Source organism: Zonotrichia albicollis, chromosome 18, assembly GCF_047830755.1.
Source record: "Zonotrichia albicollis isolate bZonAlb1 chromosome 18, bZonAlb1.hap1, whole genome shotgun sequence".
Classification (NCBI taxonomy): Eukaryota; Metazoa; Chordata; class Aves; order Passeriformes; family Passerellidae; genus Zonotrichia; species Zonotrichia albicollis.
Window position 1 is genome coordinate 6,522,964 of NC_133836.1, and position 18,012 is coordinate 6,540,975.

At 45.6% G+C, this 18,012-nt stretch overlaps 1 protein-coding gene across 18 annotated transcripts in view; it reads left to right on the plus strand.

Annotated features, from left to right (window-relative positions):
* The window catches only part of FBRSL1 (fibrosin like 1), a 495,033-nt gene that overhangs the window by 122,400 nt on the left and 354,621 nt on the right, over positions 1-18,012 (plus strand). For all 18 annotated transcript variants that reach the window (XM_074554517.1, XM_074554525.1, XM_074554511.1 and 15 more), the window contains exon 2: positions 12,534-12,734. In XM_074554517.1, coding sequence (XP_074410618.1) covers positions 12,534-12,734 — 201 coding nt within the window. The remainder of the gene's footprint in view (positions 1-12,533; positions 12,735-18,012) is intronic.

The window sequence follows — 18,012 nt, forward strand, 5'->3', positions numbered from 1 at the left end:
CAATTTTGGTCGGTCGCAGTGGGGAACTTGGGAAATCCAGATCCTTCACTGGAAACAAATACCTCAAAACCCCAGTGTTTTTTAAACCCCTTTCTGCTTTCGTGAGCACTTCTGTTCTGATGTGTGAAATTTCCCCTTGTGCCCTTCTATCAGCTTTTTGAAATGGAGAACTCTTGATATTATCTTCTTATCAGCAGTTTTTACTATCATAGGGCTCCCTGAATTCCTTGACAAGAGCTGTTTTGCACACAAAAGCCAGATTATCAAAGGCTCTGGGAGAGATGCTGTGACCAATTGGGTTTGGGAGCAGCACTGGGGGGCAGAGCTGAGGATTCTGCAGCATCCCCTGGCGCTTTGTCTCTTAGCAGCAGCCTCCGGAGATGGAGGTGGCAGAGGGGACACAGGTGCACCCCAGCATCTCCTGCTCTGCTGGCCGGGGTCCCTCAGCTCATGCTGGGGTGCTGCTGCTCGGGTGGATGAGCTGAGGGCACCCCTGGGTACCACCTGTGATGGAGATCTGAGCTGTATCAACAAACAGGAGTTGCAAAATGCTTTTGTAGATCTTTGTCGTCTTGGAAGTTCTTTGTGTCATTACCTGATTTTATGAGCAGGTTTTAAAACAGTTTTTAGCTCAAGTATCTCACAGGTGAGGTGTGTTTGCTCTCTGTTGCTTGTGCTATTGTAGGGTTGTTAGGCACGCTGTGTGTGTGTACAATATAATTGTCATGTCAGCTTTTCTGTTTCTGGTTATCTGCATAAAGAAGCAGGGAGCTGGTGGAGATGTCAGCTGTGATGTGGGTTATTAAGAATTACAAGACAGAAGTAATCACAAGAAACCCTGCTTCCACACAGGCTGTTCCCCAGAGTCTCTGGTTGCATCTGTTCCATCTTAACCTTCTCACATTGACTGGGTTTTTGGTTCTTGCTGAAGGGTTATGCCTGTTTGAACAAATAAATGCTGTGTGCTGCATCTGTATTTCTCACTCTGTGATGTTTACTGTTGTCAAGGTGCTGTGAACAGGAAATGAGAGACAAAGTTGAACTCTGAGATGTACAAGAATCAGATGTTCAAGTGCTCTTAACTCATTTGAGTGGGTCAGCAGGGATGAAAGTTGCTGCTCTGTGCCATGTTTTAATTCCTTATTGTGTTTCAAAGTTGAGGGCTACAGCAAATGGAAAACTTTGCACGAATGCCCCTTTCTCTAATCTCTGACTGGCAAAATCTTGTTCCAGAAAGGAAGGAAAATGTCCTACAAGCCAGCCAGGCTTCACTTTTGGGTCTGGGAAGTGCAGACAGAGGTTTCTGTACCTGAAAGCTAGTGGGAAAAGAGTAATTTAACGTGGGAATTGAGGAAATGGTTGCAGAGAGACACAGCTTAGCACCTCCTGGTTGGGGGGAGACTGAGATGCTCTGAACACGATGGAGAATGTGTGAAAGCTGGAGAGAGTGTGAAAGCTGATGAAAACCTGGAGCACTGGCTGTGGTGAGAGCGCGTGGGGCGAGCGGCAGTGTGAGCTGTGTCCCTGCAGTGGCTCCTTGTCCTGAGCTCTGCCTGCCCCAGGCTCTCTCTGACACGCTTGGCTGAGTGCATCTCATCATTCCCATGCTGCACATGTCCTCCTCCTGCAGCTTGCTGCCTTGGTTTGCTTTGTGCTTTAATTGTCTGCTGTCCTCGCTGGGTGTTTGCTTGGTTACTCCTTCCTCCATGGACTGACCAGGCACAGTGCAGAGGCTGCTTTTGCTCAGGAGCAGTAATGGATGTGCTGATTTATCTGTGCCTTCTTGCATGGCCCATTGCAAGCTGATGTAGCCAGGATCTGGTGCTGTCATTTGTCAGTCTCTCTTCCCATTAGCACTGCACTTGCCCTCCCTTTCTTGCTTTCAATTTCATGTCCCAGAGGAAACTGGGCTGGAAATGAGAATGAAATATGGGTTTCCTTCTTAAAAAGAAAATATACCAAACCTTAAGGGCTTCCTATTGGAATGCGATGGGATTGGAGTCCTATCTCTTATCCTTTGAAAATCCCAGCTGGAATGATTTAATGTCAAAGCCTGGAATTTCCTAGTGTGAAATTCATGGCTGGCTGAGGATGCTCTGGGGATTAGAGAGACATCACTGTGCCAGGGCAGCGCTGCTGTCACTGCAGGGGACCTCAGCCACACAAAGGGACATTGCTGCTCTGTCCTGCTTCAAAGCTGAGGCTTGGGGATGAGATTCCTCAATTCCCATTGAGGTTACATGCTGTGTGACTGACAGCTGGATTGGGGCAGAATCAACCAGAGTGAGTAACACTGGGAATAGAGAGGGAAAAAAATGAGGGAGATGAGCAAAACATAATCTGCTGAATTTCTTATGTGGTAAGAGGATAGTCTGCTAGTGCACATCCAAAATTTCCCTGAGACACCAGCTGGGTGATTTTGCTCATTTGGCTGCGTGATAAAAGAGTCAGACAATAATTTTGTCTGCTCCAAAATTACAATAAAATAAAAATCTATGTTATGGCACCCTGATGTCTTGCAAAGCTTTAGCTTAGATGAGAGCACTCTCCTTAGGAGAAATCCCTCTAAGTTTTGGAAGATGTCTTCTCAGTATCAAAGTAGTTGTATAAAGAAAAACCAGCATATTTAAACAGGATACTTGGTAACCACTAAATGCTTTTTTGTCCCTCTGATCAAGGATGAATATTTTAATTAGGCGTCAATGTCTGTATTAGGGATCTATAAAGGATTTAAAGAAAACAGAAGCTGGTGGCTGGATGTGCACTGGCTGGTGAAGTGTTAACAAGGTGTTATTTCTGAGGCTCATAAATCTGCAGTGCTTTAGGTGATGGGGGAGAGAGAAGAGCAGCTCTAAAAGCATAACCTTGCTGGCCTCTTTTTCTAAACTGTTGATCTATCTATAAAAGAGGATTTGCCCTGCTGTTCTAATAAGAGTGATAATATATGTGTAATTAGAGTTTAATAATTATTTGTGTGACTGGATCTGCTGCATAGGCTGGTTCAAGTGATTGTGTAACCTTTGCATTGTGTTCATTATCTAATGTTAAAATAACAGCTGGAAGTTGAGAGACTGACATGCAGTTTTAAAATTACAGAGCTTGAAATTGCTGCTGTCTGTAAACATATGAAAATCTATTAATGACCTTTGAGCTCTCTGACTGAAAATGTTTTGTAACATAGAACACATTAAAATTGCCTGCTACTGTAGTGTTTCCCATTTCTCAGCAATTGCCTGGGATATAAATGAATGTTTTGCCTCTGCCACAGATATCAGACTATTTGAAACTATTCTAGGAAGCCCTGAGGATATATTGAAACATTTGGCTGCTCATTGTTTGTTCAAGCAAAGCAGTTATGGAAGAGCTGCTCAGGAGCACACGTGCTGTGCTGGATGAACATCTCTGCTGGCCACCCTGACAGCCTGCACTGTTCAATGCATCTCCGGCAGCACAGGGGCAGAGCAGGGGTGGCCAAGGTGGCACAGATTAGCTTTTCATTAGTGCATCTGACATTTTGGTAGCTAAAAAGGCTTCTCTGTCTGCTAGAACTCATCCTGCTCAGTGCTTTCCCCTTAGGTTGCAGTGATGTGCTATGGCTCCTCCTGTTTCTGGAGGAGACTGGCTCCTACATATTTCCTCTTGTTGAACCATTTCTATTTCTTGTCTTTTGTTTCCCAGCCAGAAGAAAACTACCAGAGGACTAATTATTGAATACACATTCTAGAGCTCATGACAGCTGAACTGAAAATTGTTGCCTACCACTGAGGGCAACTGCAGAGTTGCTTAAAAAAATGCCTCTAGTGTCATGGTGCTTAAATATGAATTAATTTATAACTGAGCCCCAGGGATGAGGATATGGCTGTTTTTATTTCTGGAGACTCTCACCCCTACAGCAGAGTTGGCAGGAGCAAGTTTGCGAGTGCTGATCTCTCCTGGCTGTGTCACCCTGCAGAGCTCACAGCCTGCTCTGCTGGAGCTGAGCGCTCCCTGGGAGCTGCGCCCTTCCTGAGGGTGGGAATAAAGAGTGTGGGCTGGGAGCAGAGCCTCCAAACGCCTGCAGCTCCTGGTGGAGGGAATGTGTTCCAGGCTGTCACCGTGTGGGAGATGCGTCTGGAGCTTCCCTGCTCTGGGTGCTACTGCCTTGAGAGCAGCACATTTTTCATGGCTGTGTTTTAAAAGTATGCACCATGAAGTGAATGTGTGGTGGAATCCTAGAAAAATAGAGGAAAACTTCGTATTTAGCAGGTGGAAGCCTTGAATTACTTTGGAAATCAGGCTGAGGTTCTTGAAGTCATGACCTAAGGTTGTAGCGGTAGCTCTTCAGTCTCAGTATGAGGCTGCTCACATGGGAGTCAGCACAATCATATTGTGATCGTTGTGTATTTCACACTGTGAAGATCAGCACTTTAAATGCAGGAGTATAGATGGAGGAGAGCAATTTAGGCCCCTGCCTTTGGTAAATGAGCCATGTGTCCAGTCCATCTGCCCAGCCTCAGCTTGGCTCAGCTCCATGTCCAGAGTCCAGCTCATGGAAGCATGACATCCCTCTCAGCAGAGGCAGAAGCAGTTGGGCCTTCTCCTTTTGTTTCTGATTTTAAAGAGAGATGTAGTATTTCTAAGCTATTTCTAAGATGTAGCATTCCTGTCTATAGTAATAAATAGTCTGGAGGCATTTTTACTCAACTTTGTGTTTCTGGTTTTATCTGACTAGCTTAGCTGAAAATTGGTAATGATTAATGTATCCAGCTGCCATGCCAGTTTGTCCTGGTAGGATCTTCTTGCCTTTTCCATTGGTAGCTTAGGGCCAGCTGGGGACTACTGAGGGTTGTGTTACCATCCTGGCAAAATTGGAAATGAGGGATGAAATGGCCACATCTGGCTTTAGGTAAGCAGCTGCTTCTTCAGGTCCTGATTGTGCCACTTGGTGGGGGCTGTTTGAGTTCAAGGAGTGCCTTTGAATAATCTGGGGAGAGGGAAATTACTTCAGATTAAGTGTTCAAAGGCTGCTCTGTCAATAAAGCATGTGTTTGCTGGCTGTCAGCAGTGAGGCCTCAGCAGTGTCCTTGGATTTTGGCACACTTGAGGAATGTCTTCCCAAAACACTGGACCTGGAGTGTGTGCCTGGCTGTGTCACTTTGCTTACTTGCTGGACACCTGTGGAAGTTACTTGAGACTGATGGCCCCAGGCCACATTGTTCAGGATGGGGGATGTTTTTGCATAGTCTGTCACCTGTGGGATGCTGGGCAGTGTGTGGTGCTGCTGCCATTGCTGATGGGTCCCTTGGGAAGGAGCCCCTGGAGGATGGGAGTTAGCAGGAGGGATGTGCTCAGCACTCACACCTGGCAGCTGGAGAAGGTGCTGTCTGACAGGCACAAACACTTTCCAGCTCCTTTGTACACAACACAAACCAGGCAGGCTGAGCTCCCAATCTCGGCTGAAAGCAGCTTCAGCCAAAATGTGCTTTTTATCTGCAGCGAGAGCTGGGCAGGGTGGCCTGCTGGTGCATGGGCAGCAGCACCTTTCAGCACTCCTGCAGGCTGTAAAAGCTGGCCAGGCTGCACTTGCAATATGCCTCATTTCATCTACCTGGAAATGGTGCCCCAGCTCCCCTTCAATCATTTAAGCTCCCTTGCTCTCTGACACACTTTCCGCTGACAGTAATTCTGTGAGCGCTCGTCGGGCATTTACTGCCATCACTGCAGGAAATACTGATGGCTTCAAATGGGATCATTTCCTCTCTGATGGACAGCAAGCACCTGTGGGAGCCCTAATAGCTGAGCAGTGTCTGCGAGGAGGAGCAGGGAAGGGAGGATGGTGCAGCTCTCTGCAGCGAGGCGCCTGCAGGCTTCGAGCAGGAAATTGGAGCAGAGGGGGAAAAGCACGCCTGGCTGCCCCTGGAGCTCTGGAGCAGCTTCAGATTTTGTGTCCACCTCCCCATGGGTGATGGGGGCAAGGGTTTATACCAAAACCATGGACAGCTCACATTCCTGCGGATTTCCTTGGCCCCTTGCTAAAGTGAAGGTGTTCACTGTGTGCATTCTTATTTTTATTGTCCCCTAAATGAGTCTTAAACACTCTGTTTCCAGGTACTTCCTACCACTTCCTACTCCTCCTTCCTACTAGGAAGGAGAGAACTGGATTTTTCCTTGAGCAACTGAAAAGGAAGGAAACAGCATCACCCCCTTTCTCCTCAGTATTTAAATACAATTCCTGCACTGTATCATTATTTATTCAGGTCTTGTGCAGAGAAAAAGAGCAATCAGAGCCTTGTAAATTCAACGTGGATTGAAATGCATTTAAAAGAATAGTGAACTGACCTTCCTTTTTGTAATTTTTGACTATGTTTTGTTGAAGTAACATTTGTCCAAGCTGTCTGTACTTGGTACTGTGTCTTTGAGGTCCTGGAAGCAAAGGTCTTAATTCTTGGGAGACATAACAAGTGGGCGTTCAGCAGAGTATGGCAGCTTGCTCTTCAGCTATTCATAGGTGACAGGAACATATCCTCTGGTAATAAATTTGAGTGTTTCAATTACAGTAAGTTTCTTGGTTCATCCACTTGTATTTTTAAGTTAAATCATGTATCATAAACCTGCAAACCAGTGTCAGCTTCAAATGTCTTAACATTTCCAAATCTGTCTTGTCAAAAAGTCATCTTATTCTTGAGCTAAACATGTGACGGGGTCAGAGCAAATGTGATGCATTTTAAAAAGCAGGACCTAAACTCATCTGGAATATGTCAGCTGTGAAAGGAGAATTGCAGTCCAAGGTTAAACAAGCAAGGATTTCATTTGCAATCATTTTAATTGATATTGATTGCGCTGCTTGAATGTCGGGTCAAAGCAAAAAAGTCACTTCAAATCCAGACTCTTGTTTCTGCCTTTTAACACAGCTTTAGTGTCTTTGGCCGAGAGGCTGGAGGGGCTTGAGTTGTGTTTGCAGTGGAGTTCTCAGTGGGGGAGAAGAGAGGGCTGGAAAGTAAAACAAACAAGTGTGTGTTCTATTGCAGGAGAAGCGAGAAGCTCCCCATGGGTGGGAATCCAGCTGGGCATGGCAGCAGACAGCTTCCCAAAGTGCCCTGGGCTCTGGGAGTCACTCTGGGCTGGCCTCCTGCCCTGGGGATTCAGCAAGGAGCCGCAGAGCTGAGCTGTGGGCTCAGCCTGCCCCTGCTGTCCTCAGAGCCAGCACACCCTGCCCTCAGCTCAAACTTCTCCCCTCTCCCACCCTTAAATGGGCTGCTGCTAATTTTCAAGGTCTCCAGTTGTGTTTGCTGCCTGTTCACCCTGCTGAGTTCAAATTCAGTCACCTTGGTGTGGTCCTGCCTGATGCCCTTCAGGGGTCCTTTTTTATCCCTTTTTTCTTCCTTATTATTCACCTCATTTCATTTGCCTGCTGGCTATTCATCTCTTCTTGTGCTGGCTCCTGTTCTTGCAGTGGTTTCTCTCTCTCTACAGACCTGTCTTCAAATCTACACTTTAAAGTTAGTCTTTCATGTACCTTTCTTATGTATATTTCCAATATTATCTTTCCATTTGAATTGGTGTCTCCTGTGTCCCCTTCATGCAAATAAATGGGCAGTAGGTTTGTGTTAGTGTGTTCTTGTCTATATTTGTAATGTGCTTTGTCTGCTTAGAAAGCACGAGAACATTGTCAGCAATTGTTTCTGTGCTGCTCTTCTATGAGTATCAGGTCAATAGGAATATTTGAAAATTAACCTACTTAAAAATAAATCTGTTTCAGGTCCTTTCTGAGCTGGGATCTCTCCCTGAACTATTAACCAATTGACAACCCTGCTGCTAATTGCATGATAAAGTTGATACAAGGATAGATGGTGCTCAGATCCTCAGGGGCTTTTCCATTGCCATTTTTTTGAGAGAAGCAGGAGGCAGAAACATGGGCAAGCAGGGTCAGTTTCAGAGGCAGCCGTGTGTTTTATTTCCTTTGTGTGGATCCTTCTCCTGTTTGATGTTCAGTAGTATATTTCACATTGTTTTATTTCCTTTGTGTGGATCCTTCTCCTGCTTGATGTTCAGTAGGATATTCCACATGGCCCAACTTAAGGAATAAGTTCTGCAGTGAAGAGCTGTGCAGAGAGAAGCTGGAGGCTGTCTTCCTTCTGGGAAATCAGCCCATATAATCTTGTGCAGTTGGCAGAGGCAGTCTGGCAGGAATGGAGTGTAACCAGTCCTTGGCTGAGTATCCGATGGGCCCTGGGGATGGGGGATTGAAATGGACTTGCTTTTGCACCAGGGCTGCATTTTGAACTGATGCTCGAGGGTTAAGGATGGTTGTTTTATTATCTGTAGGTGTTATTTTTACCCTCTGCATCCCAGCAGCAGACTCGAGGGTTTTCATCTGGCTGTGTGGGTTTTGGATGTTTTCTTCAGGTTCTTTAAGTGTTCCCTGTGTATGAAAGGTATTTACAGCCCCAGCCTTCCCCTGCATGCTTTCTGAGATCTCAGAGCTGTGTAAATTCAGAGGATTAAGGCTGAGTTTGAGCTGGGCTGAGCAAACAGGCAGTGATAACTCCAGCCAGAGGAGGGCTTTGGGATGTGGGCTTGTGCCAGGCTCCTCCAGGGCTGATCGTTATTTCCTGATCAAACAGAAAACGTGGAGTCCGTTGTGCGGAATTGTCTTGCTGTGGCATTTTAGGGGTAAAAACAGTCTCATTGCAGAGCTGAGAGCTATGCACCCACATTATTCCCAGCTTTACTTGCAAACTGGGCAGTGTGTCCCTTGAGTGTCTGTGGAGACTGCAGCTGTGCTTTGGTGTCAGAAGAAAAATGGATTTTCAGGAAGGAGTGTTCCAAGTGATGAAGGGTTCCTGCCAGATCTGCTGCAAGCAGAGGGGCAATTGCATAACTACCTTGGGCTGATAGTGGTGGAAAAAAGGTTTTTATAGCGGGCTCCCGAAATCTGTTGCAGGGCCAGCTTGGGTTGCCAGCCTTTGCCAGGGTCTTTGTGAGTGAATTTCACAGCTGCTGGTACAGGAGGTGTTCCAGGGAGAGCTGGAGGAGGTACCACAACCCCATCTCCTGATGGAATGTTCTTTGGTGTCTGTGCATCCAAATAAACAAACAGGGAGATAGAATCTGTGTGTTTCATGGAGGAACTGCCAGCAAAGAGGCTCTGAAGAAAGGCCTAATTCTTCCTTATCTGTAACCATGCAGCCAGTTAGAACCATCTGCACTCAGTCTGCAGCCCAGACAGACAAGGGGCTGCAGATGGAGAGGCTGTAGCCTGCCCTGGAAGGTGTCAGAGAAATTCTGAAGTGAGGACAGGTAGGAGACAGTCCTGGAAGCAATGGGGAGTAAGGAACAAAACAGTTTTCTGTATTCTGGAGCAAGATTTAGCAGTGTTGTTTCTGGAACTGAGAAGAGAAAATGGGCTTGGACAAGGATTTACTGCCCTGTGACACCAAAGTGGTTAGGTATGCAGACTCCTGGGGTGGGCAGAAAGCACAGGGCTGATGTGAAAACCTATTGAATTTGGGATCTCACTTCAAATACTGTCACTGTGTGAATCTGCAGGATTTACCTGATGTGCAGAGGGTGAAAATATCTGCTGCTCTGGGGGCCAGTCTCACCTGCAGGCTGGGATTTCTGGATTGAAGTCAGTCAAGGTGCATCAATAAATGTCCCCCCTTGTGATGTACTGTATATTCTGGATGTGCCTAAATTTTCCAGCAATTGCCTGTGCACAAACCCAGATGCACATCCAAAAATAGTAAGCTCTTGTGCTAAGTGAGGTCCCCAACTTGGAGGTCATAAACTTTAGTTGAAAGAGCAATCACTGGAAGGCTCTTTTAGTAGAGGAAATAGGAAGGAAACAAAGGAGGCAAGAACAGAAGCCCCATTAGCCCCCTTCTGCTCTGTGCCTGGGGCTGCAGAGGTCTGCATTGGGCAGCCCGGAGCACAGCCTGCTGTCACCCTCTGCCAGCAAGGACATGCTGAGCTCACTGTCCTGCCTGCCCAGGAACAACTCCTGTGGCTGTGTCCTCTGCTGGAGCAGGGAGAAAAGGGATCTGGAGTGGTTTTCCTGTCACACAAACGTGGCTTTGTCCCCCTGGCTGCCCTGTCCCTGCACTGTCCCCCACTGGAGGCAGGAGCAGCCTTGGGGCTTCATTCAGGGCTGTTTGCAAAGTGCTTCAGATTCTTGGATGGCACTACAAGTGAATGAATTATTTCCTTGGCTTTGATCCAGCTATAGCTGTATTTCATGAATTAATTTTGCCAGTAGCTCAGCAATGAGACAAGCCTTAAATCTCCAGACAAAATAGGGATGAAAAGCTGCATTTCGAGGTGGGGAATTCTGTAGGATTCAGGAAGGAGAAAAACAGAGATTTGCAGACCAGTTCTGTGGTGAAAGAATCATCTGAAAACCTGCAGTGAATGTGTTGTAGGTACCAAGGGAAGATTTTCCCTGAAGCATTAACAGAGGCCCAACCACCATGTGAAGCCAGATAGAGTTTAAACCAAAATGGTAATTTATTGGCTTTGAAGGCATCCTTAGAAGTGAATGTTGCCCCTCAAGCCAGGCATGCATGATTGGCTGGTGCTCTCAGGTGGTGGCATTTCCCTGCCCCAGCCTCCTTTCTCCCCCATCAGGGCTCCATGTCCCTCATGCAGCATCTTCCCTGCACCTGCTGTCACCTCCCAAGCTGCATCTGGCTTTGTGCAGAAGTGCATGTTTGTGGTGATCGCTGTTTCTAATGTTTTGCTGAGTATCAGTCAGCAGATACCATTTCCACATGACAAGTTTTTGATTAGTTACTGAAGATTAGCAATTTGATTTTTATCTCAGTAGCTTCCCAGCAAACAGCACAATATGACCTTCTTCAATTGGCATCTTGAACTGCTGCTTTCAAGTGTTATCTTTAAACTAAAAAGCAAAGTGAGAAGTTTACACTGATTTATATTCCTCTATCATTCATGCAGAATAATGCCAGACAGGTATTTTCCTTGCTCTTTCCCTAGTAATGAACTTGGCAAGCTGAACTGTGTTCTGGTGTGTTCTGTGCCTCCAAGACAGTGCTAATTATTTTAATTTTGGTGGAAGAGTTGTATCTTTGGGGGTTTTCAGCTTGATACATCTGTGTGTGCCCTAAGAGGAGCCTCCAGCCCCCAGGACTCCTGTGCAAGGTGTACAGAGGGTGGGTGCTGGCTGATCCTCTGGTAGCCTGGGCTGGAATTGAAAGAGCTCTATTTTATTGCCTCAGTTCTCATTTCAATGTGTCTGTGACCCTAAAGTGCCTGTGCATCATCTCACTTCCCAGGGAAGGGTAACTTTAAACAAGCGAGTGATTTGGAGTGGAATCAGCATGTTGCACACTGAGGCAGTCAATTCACTAATTAAAGGAGAGGGGGAGGAAGTAATCTGGAGCAATCAGCAGGGCATTTCATTCCAGTTCCTAATTTTCTTTTTTTGTTGGGCTTCAGTTTTTGAGAGAGTAGAGAGCTAATGATTTTCATGAGCTCCTTTGCAGTACTGAAGGTGTGTGCATTGATGTGAGCAGTTGTATTGTGATCTCCATTCATGTACGATACAAATACCTGTCATGTAACTGCTTGAGTCAAAAGAAAGCATTTAGAAAAATATCTGTGGCTGAGTTTTGGCATAGCAAGCAGTGCTTTTAGGGTATTTCCTAATCTATTTACCTCACATTAAAAATAATTGAAATAGATATCCTGCAAAATATTCCCGTAAGAATTCAGATTTTATCCTTCAGCAGTTAATAAAAAACATAAGGGAGAAATGTATCTAGCTGTAGTGACCCAATGTCATAGTGATTTGTCATATTATTTCTTCAACTCGTTTCCCACACAGTGTGCATGGAGAGAGAGTTTGGTACTCTGTCACTGGGAGTTCAGCTTCCAGTCCTCAGAGATGCCAGGGATAGCAGAGTAATTCCCTCCTCTGATCTCACTTCCAGTGTTAATCATTCTGACATGACATACCTGCTTTTAAACCGTGCTTGGGTTGTGTGTTACAGCCTGGTTCGGGGCAGACATTTAACACTTAGAAGTGTTCAACCTCTGTTGTGTGTTTGGATCCCATTGATCTCTCTGGCTCAGGGAATTTGTGCTAGGGCTTTAGAAGTGCCTTTCTCCATATGAATGCTGCTGTGAATCAGAGACTGTCAGCCCCAGGGGGGGTCTGATACTTCTCAGATCAGAAACAAAACAAAACCCACCTCTGTTTCAGTTGAGCAGTTTAAGGCTTCCCTTCAGGATGCTGATTTGCTCATATGCTGTTGACTTATGGTTTCTGAGTTAATCTGAAGTGAGCTCATTTTCATAGCCAGTTTCAGCATCACTGAAATTAATCAAACACCTAGCCTGGAGAATATTCATCCTAATCTAATCTAAAATTACTGTTTGTGTTGTGCATGCGTAATTATTCATCTTAAGTCATCTCTGGAAGATACATACTGTCTTGTTTGTGTTTTTATTCAATATTTATACAGCTTAGTGCTTAAAGGTAGCTGCAAAGAACATAAAGAACTTACCGTTCTCTTTTTTAATCTCCTTTACAGAAGGACATGTCACTAAAGCCTCAGGAGCGGAAGGAGAAATGGGAGAGGCATCCAGGCAAGAAACCCAGAGAATCTGAGAACTGTGTGTCTGCTGAGCCAAGTGAGAATGGCCACAACAACGATGCTGGGAGCTCCGAGAGGGAGGCAGAGAGAGGCAAGGAGAGGATGAAGAAGAAACTGCCCTTGAAGCTGTCCAAACAGGTAGGGAAACAATCTCACCTCAAGAGACTCTCTTGGCCTGGGGCGCTGTGAAGTGTTGGCCTTGCTGGGTGGTGAGGTGTCCTTGTAATTGGCTTCTCTGGTTACCTGTGCTGGTGGAAACAATGCCTCTTAGAAGAATTGTGGCCATGTGCACAAATCCTGAGTTGAGGGCAGGTTCCATAAGCCGAAGGGGAAGCCTGGTGCACTGGGTAATGCAAATGGAGCAGATCTCCCTGGTGCCTGCAGCTCTGAGACAGTGCAGTGGTTCATATGGTAGATTTGTGGCCCTGATGGTCTTGAGCACAAGCAGGAATCATCCACCAGATCATAAGCTCCTTTGGAGGACTTGTGCTGAGCACTGTGCGCCTGGAAGCTGCAGACTTCTTTGTATATCTCCTGACTGGAGTTTGACTTACCCCAGAACAGAGTGTTGAGGAGGAGAGACTATTTGAGCATTTTAGCAATGGAAAGTCATTTTGCAGGAAACTGTGCTCTGGGCACTCTTTCCTGTGTACCCTTCTACAATGTGCTGGAGCATTAATGAATGAAGAGTTGTGATGCTGGAGGGAATTATTCCAGAGACTCCATCTGAGGCACAGTGTGTGCAGAGGGGCAGGTGACAAGAAAAGGCTCTGAGGCTGGCAGGCTGTTTATCACTAACTGCTGCTCAGCAGGGAGATTTGTGAGTGGCTGAGTGTGCATTCATGGGCTGGCAATCCCATGGCACAGCAGCTTCTTTCCGTGGACACTGTCCCAGTTGTCCCTAACAGGGTGCCAAGTGGCGGCCAGTGGGAGCAGCAGTGTGCTTGACCTTCCAGCATTTGTTCCGAGCTAGGAAACACACTAAGATGAAAAAAGTGGTTTTTATTCTCCATTTCTCCAGCAGAAAAGAGCTGTTTAACTCAAGCCACCTTCTGTTCTGTGAAACTAATCCTGTGTGTGTGCCAGACAGCCAAAGATTGAATTGTCCAGTTACTGGAAATGTTTTTTCAGACTTGCAATGCTTTAACATTTAAAAATAGAATGAAGGTTATGTCATGTAACCCTCCTCTATAACTTCTCCCCCACCTACTCTTTTGTGTTTCAGCATATTGATTTAGAAGGGCTCATCACATTTTAAATTAGAGATTCTCATGGTCTGGTGGAAGTTGTTTCTTCAGTTCTATTACACTGCAGGAAATGCAGTGCATGGAGGGGATTTGCATAGTTGTGGATTTGTGAGACAGTGGGGAGGGTTCCCATTCCTGCAGGAGGAAAAGGTTGTTAACAATGACAAGTTTCCTGGAATTTAGGGGGTGAATTTTGCATCTCAGGGTTATTAAACATAGGTTTATACCTAATTTGGATAGCTTTCTGTAATTAATGCTAATTATATTGAGATGTTGCGTAGAAATTGCTGTTCAATTTGAAGCTTTCCTTCTACTCTCATCCCTTCTCTTCACAATACTACTGAATTGTCATCTTTTCTATGCAGCCTCCTCTAATAAATCAAATTGGGCATTATAATTATGGCATTCTGCTAATCCTTGTAGAGAGGTGCAAAGTGGTAAGCTGATTTCAGTGCCAGGTTGTCTGCTTTGTTTAGAAAATTAGATTTATACTTCACTCCATTTGACAAAGCATCCAGATTGCTGTTGCTCCTGAATATTTGGTTGTTCTGTACCTCGGGCTATGGGGAGAGGGCTGCAGGAACCAATCTGTCCTTTCCAGCCTATTGCTCCCAACTGTGTATAAAAATCATTCAAACACATTTATCTCTTGCTGTAACTCAGCAGAGGGAGGAAAAGGCATTTCAAATGGTCCTTTTGTCCAAGATTTGTCAGAGTTTGAGGCTGCTGTCAACACATGTACACAGGGAAAGGTGCTGACTTCCAACTGCTGTTCTGCAATGGGGAGCAACAGAAGCTCTTGCAATCACCAGGTGTGTCAAGGAGTGAGGAGGTGTTCAGAGCTGTGGTGAATTTTGGTGTAGCCGGAGTGGCCTGCGGTAAATCCAGCCCCTCTGAAAGGCTGTGGCTGCCTCCAACACAGGAGCATTCCTTCAATTGAGTTCATTGCCTTTTCCAAAGGCCGTGTCCAAAGCTAACCCAGTGCCTGGGGAAAGGAATCCCCACCACAGGGGAGGGAGAGCAGCCTGTCAGCCCCTTTAAAAGGGGATTTAAAGGTTGGATGTATGATTTTATTAGATTAAGTAAGAGGTACATATATGATGAAACCCCTTAGTTCCAGCGCTCCTACATTGTTGTTCTGGTTTTGGAGAATCACTCTTTGAACTTTGAGCCAGTCTTTGATTAGTCTGAGCTGAGCGGTTCTTCTCTTTTCTGGTTTTATTTTTGGAGTTGCTTATTCCTCTGGAATTCTGAGCCCTGTGGATGTAGAACAGTTGGGAGTTTGGTTTTTTTCCCTTTTTTTTGACTTTTAGGACACATTGCCCTTTCTGTACAATCACCACCTTCTGAAAAGAGCTGGGGCTAATAGCAAAGAGTTGCTGTTATTTCCAGTTAGTTTAACCTCGAGCTCTCTGTTTAGTCAGCTTGGGAGCATCGTGGTGTGTTGAATATATTTAGCTGTTAAATGCTGCTGTAATAACACAGTGTTCTGCAGATAGTCATTTGTCACGAAGATTAGTGTCTTACACCTCCTCCTTCCTTTTCTCACCCACTGTTTAAATCACCCGGGATGAGGGAGAGTCTGGGAGAAGCTGAGGAGAGCAGGGTGGTGCAGTGTTTAGCGCTCACAAATAGCCTGCTGCGTTGGGAGCCTGGCAGGAGAGGGCAGGGGAGTGAACAGGTCGTGTTTCTCTGGAGGTGTGACATCTCTGAGGCTTGAGCAGAGCTTCCTGCAGGGAGGGAAGGCACAGCCAATTCCCCAGCCTCGTTCACTGCCCAGCCCTCCCCAAACTGCTGAGTGCTATCGGTGATTAATGGATCGTGTTGCCGGGCTGGAACTGCTAAATTGCATTAACAAGTTTGATTACCTATTCATGTGGTTTCTCTGTGATGCTCATCATCTCGTTATCCAACATTCATTAAGGGATGTAACACCCTCCCTGCCCCCCAGGAGGGCTGTGCTCTGGGTTACTGCTGATCTGAGCTAAAGGTGATACACCAAGTAATTTTTTCCATCCAGGATGCTCGTTGTTTCTTCTGATGTCTGGGTGAAAATTGATAGCTCTTTTCAAACCATTTACCTACCCTTGGCCCCATTTGTGCATGGTGGTGGGGGCCTTTCCCAAGACAGATCTAGAAACTCATCTGGATCATGAAATACTGTGCAAAATTCCCTTTGGCATCATACTGCTCATGCTGGCAGTCGAGCAATAGGACTGTGTAGCTGTTTAGTTTTACTTGTATTTTTCAGATAATGGTAAATAGTATTTATCATGCTTGGATGTGAAGCCACTGGTGGGCTGGAGGCAGTGTGTGCTTAGTGGTGCACAGTTCAGAGGCTGAAATGTCCCTTTCTTAGCTGAGGTTCAGCAGCCACATAGGAGAGTGAGTCTGAAAAATAACCTTTGGAATCTTTGTCTTTAGCTAGAGGACATGGATATGCCTGTTCTTCCATGGCTTAATAATGTAGCATTTGGAAGCTGAATTGTGTTGAAGAGGGTCTAGATATAACAGTAACTTATTCTGTTACCTTCAGTATCTCAGTTACTAAAACCCAATGAATTTTAGGCAGTCAGCTTACAGGGGAAAAAAAATAAGAAAAAGAAGAAAGGTTGCCTTTAATGTGGGTTTTGGGGATTGGTTTGGTTTGGTGTGTGCTGCTTTGGTGTTTGCATTTCACTGCTTTTGAACACTGAAATTATACAAACTAGTTTCTTTTTGTTTCTAATTGATGTTACCCTTTTTTTTGTTAGCAGATATTGTTATTTAAACCTTCTTTGAAACTAAACAACAAAGCCAGAGGAAAAAAGTCCATTTTCTTTTAATCAGCAAAACGTTGCTTAAAAGCAGGATCCATTTCTACCTTTGTAAGTACAAGGCTGTACAATTTGGACATGAAAGCTCTTGCAGGGAGAGCTTAAAAAATAAGTGTTGGCTGGGAGAGCAGGGCTGATAAGGCAGTGCCATTACCTGTGTGCAGCCTCTGTCCCAGATCTGGCCAGCCTGTCTGGACAGGAAAACCAGGATTTATTTGGCTGCCCCCAGTGCTTTTGGCTCCATCCAGAGTGGCCGTGGCTGGAGCGAGGTCCCCATGCTCAGTGAGCTGTGATGCTGGGCTCCAGCAAAGCTTCCCAAACACCAACTCCCTCCTGAGCTTGTGCACAGCCTGGCTGGCTCCAGAGCTGCTGATGAGGGTGTAGGGCAGGGTCCTGGCCCTGGGGATTTGGGAGGAGCCCTTGTTTGGGCTCCGGCACGGCCCCAGATGGCCCTGCCCTGCTCTCTCACGCTAATCTGCGGCTGCAGAGGCTCCGCAGCTGCCTGGAAACCACTGGGGAGCAGCTCTGAAATGGGCAGCACAGCATCCAGGCATTAGCTTTGCTAATCCAGGGCCTGAAATCAGCCTCATTTCAATCAATAGCAATCTGTTTGCACTGTCAGGAACTAATTTAAAAATCTGCTTTAAGTCCTGGTTAGGCACTTGGTATTCTGTTTTTTTGGATCAAAGTAGAGGGAAGCAGTGGGCATAGCACAGCAGTGGCAGGAGGAGGAAAAATCCTTTGTAAATAAAAAGTGGATGTTTATTTCCCAAATGAAACCCTGCTATTACAAAGAAGTGCTGTTGTTTTTGCTAAATTTATCCAAGAATTCATCAAGATTCCTGAAGTGGCTGCCGAGCCCGCTCTGCAGCAGAGGGAGAACTTTGCAGTGTGTGTAGTTTGTTTAAAATGCTGTACCAACACCAGACCATTAATGTCTGCATTAGAGCTGTGGCACAGGTAACTTCATCATGGGATTGCAGCCGCCTTTGGAGAGCTACAGCACAGTTTCCATAACAGATTTCTGTAACACACTGCTTCAGGAGTAGTGCAAAACAGTGCCATAAACCCTCTGGGAACTGTGACAGGAGGCAGCCTTTGCTTAAGCCAGAAAAAATGTATTTCAAAACCCTCTGTAGGGTAGTTTTGTGGTGTACCAGTGTACCAGTTCTGTTAGGGAAACATAAATTGAAGAGATCATGCTCATTAGAATTGTGGGGTGTCCAATTCTTTCTAGACTAATGCTGAAGAATGAAACAGAAGCATGTGCTGGATTTTACTAAACTGCAAATATTATTTTCTGAACAGTGATGTAAATCATGTTTTGGCTGCTAAAAGGGTGATATATAAGAG